The sequence below is a fragment of the Lactuca saligna genome, chromosome 3, assembly GCF_052625555.1.
Source record: "Lactuca saligna cultivar CGN05327 chromosome 3, ASM5262555v1, whole genome shotgun sequence".
Lineage (NCBI taxonomy): Eukaryota > Viridiplantae > Streptophyta > Magnoliopsida > Asterales > Asteraceae > Lactuca > Lactuca saligna.
In genome coordinates this window covers 49,201,675-49,208,385 of record NC_136419.1, presented here as the reverse complement: position 1 = coordinate 49,208,385, position 6,711 = coordinate 49,201,675, and the positions used below count along the sequence as shown (strand labels likewise).

Sequence of the window (6,711 nt, the reverse complement as noted above, 5' to 3'; positions counted from 1 at the left end):
CCTGCTTCCTCGTACATTTGTGGATTATGAATTTTTTATATAATAAAAATCATTTGCCCACGTGGTTGGCACGTCAGCAGGTACCGTCGACTCAGCACACACGTGGTGTGCCACGTATGCGGGTGACCGGTTCAACCAGTTAAAAGGGTATAAAAGAAAAAAAATTGCAAGTTTACGGTATAAACGAATTTAAATTCTGACAAAGGGTAAAACCGTGAATTCCTGACAAATTTAAGGGTTTTTATGTCATTATCCATGAACATTGAGTCCATATCTCAAACCTAAAAGTTTGACGAACATATTTTTTTTTTTTTTTTTTAATTCAAACTTTTTTCTAAAATCCAAAAAACTAAAAGCAAAAGGTACTAATGTGTTTATTTTAGAAGGGGATAATGACTTAAAAGGGTAATGTATTTTTCGATTTGTACACATTTAGTCACTGATTTTTTTCGTCCACATTTACCCCTTTAACTAATGTCTTTAGTCAAAAAACGATGAAAGCTATCCTTGCCATTGAAAAGAGTACCATGGCCTAAATAAAGTCATCCAAGCCTTTACGCCGTTGATTTGATGCCATCTTCCGTCATCTCCTTGATCGACTATCCCTAAAAAGAACAAATGCGTACACATTCAGTTCTTATGACCGACTACTCCAGGTTAGCCGGTAAAAATAACTTAATAGGGTAATATATTTTTCACTTTGTACATATTTAGTCCTTAATATATCTTACGTGGGAAATTCATTAATGAAGTGTTTGGGCCTTTTGATGTTTATGTCTATCGTGATCTCAACTACTTGGTTACTTAGATCATGTGTTCTGAACGTCATAACTTCTTCATACGATCTCGGATTTTAACGATTTTTATATATATGTAAACGATCTTTATATCCATGCGAATAATCTTTATATCCACATGATCTCGTATTTTTGATTTTTTTCATTTATAGCTATTTTTCATATACCAACAACACCTATTTCATCTCGGTAACACCAACTATGTATTCCTGCGTCTGCCCATGTCCATATTTTTTTTTATGAATACATGTATGGATGTTTTTTTTTTTATTTTTTATAAAATTGTAAGTAAAAATATATTACATTTTAACGAGAGTAATCTTAATGAAAAAATGAACACGTAAATATAAAGATCGTTAAAATCTGATATCGTATGAAGAAGTTACGACATTCAGAATAAAATACCTGAGCCAAACCGCAAGACCTAGACAACCAAGCAGTCGACGAGATCATGTTGGACATAAACATCAACAACCCCAAACAACTAATCAATAATTGTCTCACATAAGATGTCATGAGAAAACCTAAAGAAATCATTTATAAGTACTGAATAAGTACAAAAAAATGATTTATTTGAAACAAAAAAAATATTAAGGACTAAATATATACAAAAATATTAAGGATTAAATGTGTACACAATAAAAAATATATTATCTTATTAAATCATTTTTCCCTGATGATTTGAAGTAACCGATCATAAGGACTGAATGTGTACAGTTTAACAAGTTAAATGGATAAATATGAACGAAAAAAATTGAATGACTAAATGTATAAATTTTTTTATTTTAGAAGTATCTCTTCTATAGAAAAAGATTTCTTGGACGTGTTGCTCTCGTACCCATTCCCGTAGCATTTCAACGTTACCCTGCTAACCATTGATCTTGCTTTCCAAAGGATGGTCTCTCTCCGTCGATTCATCATACATCCATGAACTTTTACCGAGTCCGGTGGCTTTTCTAACGCAAGCCGCCTCCTTCCCCCAAGAAAAGACATGAAGAAATCATCCAATCTCCGAACATTCAATCAACGCCACCGCTGCAACTGCAACAGAAGAACATTAATATCCAATCGTAGCACTACTAATCACTAGTTCACATTAATATCCAATCGTAGAACTACTTATCGGTAGTAGTTCCAGTGAATGGGGAGATGGAGAACCTCCCTTCTTGTCTCAAGATTCGCCACCAATTCATTTTCTCGAAAAACCCATGTTTTTCGACCTAATTTTGTTTTCCGCCGTCTTGTTAGACCTCTAAATCCCGATCCCGATCCCTCCCTTAGTTCGTTAATTCCCTCGAATAGTTATGGTAGCTTTAGGGCCTTCTCTTCTTATCCGACTGCGGCACGCCCCATTTTTGATCTTGGTAGTTATGACGACGAACAGAAATATTCAGAAGAATTATTCTTGCACGATGAAGATGACGATGAGCTCAGAAAAATCTCCGTCAGAGCTATCTTTCTCTGCACCAGGTTCCTATTCCTTCATCATGTCTATGATGCAGTTGTTGTTTTAAGGCTATTGATTACCAATTTACCATGCCCGTGTAGTGTTTGTTGAAATGCCAATGAATCCTAACGCAAACAGGCGATCATTTGAAAACTTGTATGCCATGCTTTTGGGATCCTAATCCCTATTCTCATATCTGCTTTTTGTTGTTTTCTTCTTTATGCTTTGGTTTCTCAGAGTCAGATATATGGTTTTGGCAGTGTTGATTTGAAGAGCCTGCAAGTTGAGATATCAAGCCATTTTGTTCCTCCTACTTCACGCTCAACAAACCATATCGCTCTCAGATTTTCCAATTTCAGTTCAGATCATATGGTTTGGATTTCCTCACACTTTTTCATTCTAGAACTATCTCTTACAAAAGTTTAATTCAGAAAAGGTTTTTACTTCAGGACATTGATGTTGAAGAAAACCCTAGCTCCCATAGTTATATGGTCGTATTCCAATACGGATCTGCTGTGTTGTTTAATGTTGAAGATCATGAGATTGAGTCTTACCTTGACATTATTAGAAGACATGCTTCTGGATTGCTTCAAGAAACAAGAAAAGATGGTTAGTTAACTAATACCAAAAATCACATTTGTCATGATAGTTTCCTTAAAGCAGCATTTGTGGTTGTGTAAACAAACAGATTATGTGGTGAAGGAGAAGCCATTGTTGATGGAGGATATGCAGGGAGGTCCTGATTACATTGTTCTGAGAAACTTTGATATTGACAGTATACGTACTATTAGTAGTGTTCTTGGCCAAAGTATTGCATTGGATTACTTTGTTTCACAGGTGTCAAATCTAACAATCACCTTTTTCTATTTAGATGTGAATATGAAATTATGCACTTTATCTTACAATTTGACATGTTTCGTTTTTAAAAAGGTTGATGGCATGATTGAAGAATTTACATATATCAATAGGGTAATGGAGAAAACAGGCACATTTACCATGGATAGGAAGAAGCTTTTCCAACTTGTTGGAAAGGCTAATTCAAATCTTGCTGATGTAATTCTTAGAGTAGGAATTTTCGACAGGTGAATTGCAATTTTCAAAAGGCTATGAAGTTAAAAAATGGGAAGTGATGTAAAATGAATGGATTTGTTGTTATTTTTCAGATCAGAGATTGCTTGGAGAGAGGCAAAGTATGCTCAAATATACGAGTACCTTCGTGAGGAATATGAAGTAACACAACGGTTTGGAAATCTTGATTATAAATTGAAGTTTGTTGAGGTAACTTTTCACACCAGAATTTGTTTTATGAAATCTTGAATATGAATATGAATCTTATTTTTTATTGTTTTTGTTTGTTTTGCAGCATAATATTCATTTTCTACAAGAAGCACTGCAAAACCGCAAGTCGGATCTTTTGGAATGGTGCATCATTGTGTTGTTGAGCATAGAGAACTTTATAGGAATATATGAAATCATCCGGGAAACAAACTTAGTCCCAATATGATGGAGTTATATATATTGATAAAGATTTATTTATTTTACATGTATTGTTTTTGTTGTTAGAACATAGTAGTGAAATAGGAAAGTATTGATTTCAAACCCAAAGAATGTCTATATTTTGCTCATTTAGAATTGCAAATGTGATAATTCATGACAACATACTTGCATTATTTACCCATGATAATGATAACAATATATTTAAATATGTAAAATGAAACTTGTAAGAAGCAACACAAATCCAAACAGAACGATAAATGTAGAAAATTTAAGGTCAATTTGATCCGGTTTTCAAAATTCTTGACATCGAATGGCAACACTAGGAATTTCATAAGCATCTTTAGGCTTAGATCTTTTAACTCCTGCAGTAAACCAGACCTTATCTGATCGATAACCTTCAACTGCAATATTTGTGATTTTGACCCATACCAACACCTTCGTTTTCATTCCTTCAATGTTACTCAACTTTCCCCTCAACAAAATGGCTTTCACTCGAGTGGCGTACCTTATGACTGATGAGTCCTTGAAGCTTACCTCACAAGCTGAGGGCAAATGCACCACCAGTTTTCCCTTTGTTTCATCAAATTCATAAGATACTATGTTGTCAGGGAAAAGAGCCGGTGGTAAGTTGAACTCACGGAGGAGCTCCGGCAAGGACTTCTCCGGTTTTCCTGTGATTTAACATGAATAATCTCGTCAATGGTGTTAATCGCGAATAATACTGATAATCTGAATCTGGATTTTGATTTTGACTTTGTACCTTTGAGCTTGTTAAAAATCCATTTTGCCTTCTCTTCAACAGTACTTGATAAAGTCTGCGAGATTTAAACATTGTAAGTTCTAGGTTAACAACAAAACCACCAGATAATCGAGCTACATTTTAACGATAATCGATAATCAGACATAAAATTAAGAGAAAACAGGGGAAATCAAACATACAGTTAGGTCATCGGAGATGTTGGACAACTCCTGTTTAGCTTTCTTTGAAATCCAATAGCTTCCTGCTTTAGCTTTGATGCTTCCGACTTTCACCAATGCTTTCTCCATTTTCCCCCTATGCTCTTGCACACCTTCGCACAATCACTATACGTAAAATTGTGTGTAATTTCTGTTAAGAAGATGGGTTTCTGCGCCCTGAAAGTGGGAAACGCTGTTTAGTAGAAAGGGTAAATGAGGGAAAGTGTGAAGACAAACATACCGATTTGATGCGAGTGACATGCAGCTGTACTTCAAATGAGTGGGGAGAATTTGAGCTCACAGTTTTCGAGAGTGTAATTTAACAAAAAGAGTGAGGTTGTTTCGGTAATTTTGGCTTGGAACCGCCGATTTGTTCTGTAGGTTTGTTTGGATTCAGATCAATGGTGTTTCTTCATTTAAAAGTTTGTTTATTTATTTATTTATTTTCATAAAGCGATTGCAGGGCAACTAAGGGAATAGTACAGGGACCATAAGTGTAAAATCTTTTTTTTTTTTTTTTTTTTTTTTTAAACAATATGCGAAGCAAACCCATACGCAGCTTCTCGTATGGAAGCAAGAGAATGAGGAAAATAGCCCCTTAAGGCCTTGATATGGCCCAGACGCCTTACAAACCGACGGCAGCCTTGATGTGTTTTCTAGGCATTTTCTTCCTGCCTAGAACAATGCAAGACGTTGCTCCTATGGTTTCTATGAGTGAATAGAACTCAAGAATAACATCCCCACAATAGCGGTAATGCTGTCCCAGCAGATGCTCATGCTATACACAAAACCTTAAAAAAACATAAAATAGATCTATGCCTTATGAGTGTATGTAATCTTGATGCATTAAAACAGATTTTATACGTACATGAAAGTTTAAAAACACGAAGCTTAGGGTTAGGAATGATTTGAATACAACTAAAGGCTTGAAATTAGAGTATGTTAATGTTAGTAACATCCATGGGATCCATGTTGGAACTTTATATATATAAAGGATTTGCAAGTTGGCAATTTCCTTTGTATCCCACATTGGTGGGGAGAAGAAACTTTTGGGGGTTTATAAGCCTATTCCCTTGGTAAGCCTTCAAAGGCTTTAGTGGATCAAAGGAATGGGCCAAGCCCACGCGTGCGCCTAGCCTAGCCTAGCACTAGCCGACGCCCCGAGTGCGCGAAATGGCGCGATTTAGGCGCACTTTGCACTTCGTCCTAGAAAGAGCTAGGATTAGTAGTTTGAGTTGGTTAGGCGGGATGGGATCGAAGAGACTGTACCGAGAACCGGCTAACTGCCATGAAAGCAGCGGGTTCGATTCCCGCTATCCGCCCAAAATGAAGTCTGCCTCGACTTTAATTTAAACTCGATGTTTGTTAACTAAGCGGGACACCCCCAAACTCTTTCTTATCAAAGCCCTTCCCCTTGTACAGCGAGCTGAGGAGCTTTTGTTTTTGGTGAGTTCGGGTCAAGCCGATTTGACTAGCCATTCAGAACACACACGAATTCTCAAAGCTCTCTCCCTCTCTCTGCGGTTTTTTCTTCTAGTTTCCGAGTAGTCGCTTTGTGTTTGTCGATTTCCAGTGCTGTTGGAATATCGATCTAGCTGCATTAAATCCTGGGGTTTTACTCTGTTGTTTACAGCCAATACAAGCGAAGTAAAAACCTTTTAAGGACAGGAATCTGATCCGTGCAGTTGCTTCAAGATCAAGTCAGCTATCAACAGGTCGGTTTTATTTTTCTGTCTTGTGTTTCATTCGTCCAATAACAGGACAGTCTTCTTCTACCTTTCTTATAATCGGATCTAATCGAGAAGGATAGATCTGGTTTTGGACGAAACTCGGTAATATAATAATAATAATTGAATTTATTATTCGCAACTAATCGACATATAATTCACAATATTATTTGTCGGTTTCCTTGCGTGTCTTTTGATTTACAACAATCTTAAAGGTTTTTTATATATTGTGATCAATCAACAGACTAATGGACTCTACTGCTAGCCTCCACTTCATGAACCAAGA

The 6,711-nt window shown here is 36.2% G+C and overlaps 2 protein-coding genes across 4 annotated transcripts; one reads left to right on the top strand and one right to left on the bottom strand.

Moving 5' to 3' along the window:
- Nucleotides 1-1,601: 1,601 nt before the first annotated feature.
- Nucleotides 1,602-3,852, top strand: LOC145036465 (protein RETARDED ROOT GROWTH, mitochondrial-like). 2 transcript variants are annotated; one of them, XM_078984915.1, is made up of 8 exons: nucleotides 2,154-2,267; nucleotides 2,346-2,400; nucleotides 2,505-2,616; nucleotides 2,694-2,853; nucleotides 2,933-3,081; nucleotides 3,175-3,326; nucleotides 3,408-3,522; nucleotides 3,608-3,852. In XM_078984915.1, the coding sequence occupies exons 1-8, from the start codon at nucleotides 2,168-2,170 to the stop codon at nucleotides 3,746-3,748; spliced, it is 984 nt and encodes a 327-aa protein (XP_078841041.1). In that variant the 5' UTR covers nucleotides 2,154-2,167; the 3' UTR covers nucleotides 3,749-3,852. The 2 variants fall into 2 exon arrangements, with proteins under 2 accessions (XP_078841040.1, XP_078841041.1); XM_078984914.1 differs by lacking the exon at nucleotides 2,346-2,400 and having other exon boundaries at nucleotides 1,602-2,267.
- Nucleotides 3,853-3,985: 133 nt separating this feature from the next.
- On the bottom strand, nucleotides 3,986-5,077 carry LOC145036467 (uncharacterized protein At5g01610-like). Of its 2 annotated transcripts, XM_078984917.1 has the most exons (4): nucleotides 4,940-5,077; nucleotides 4,681-4,875; nucleotides 4,502-4,556; nucleotides 3,986-4,412 (listed from the first exon to the last, which is right to left on the bottom strand). In XM_078984917.1, the coding sequence occupies exons 2-4, from the start codon at nucleotides 4,786-4,788 to the stop codon at nucleotides 4,033-4,035; spliced, it is 543 nt and encodes a 180-aa protein (XP_078841043.1). In that variant the 5' UTR covers nucleotides 4,789-4,875; nucleotides 4,940-5,077; the 3' UTR covers nucleotides 3,986-4,032. The 2 variants fall into 2 exon arrangements, with proteins under 2 accessions (XP_078841043.1, XP_078841042.1); XM_078984916.1 differs by lacking the exon at nucleotides 4,940-5,077 and having other exon boundaries at nucleotides 4,681-4,933.
- Between the last annotated feature and the right edge of the window lie 1,634 nt (nucleotides 5,078-6,711).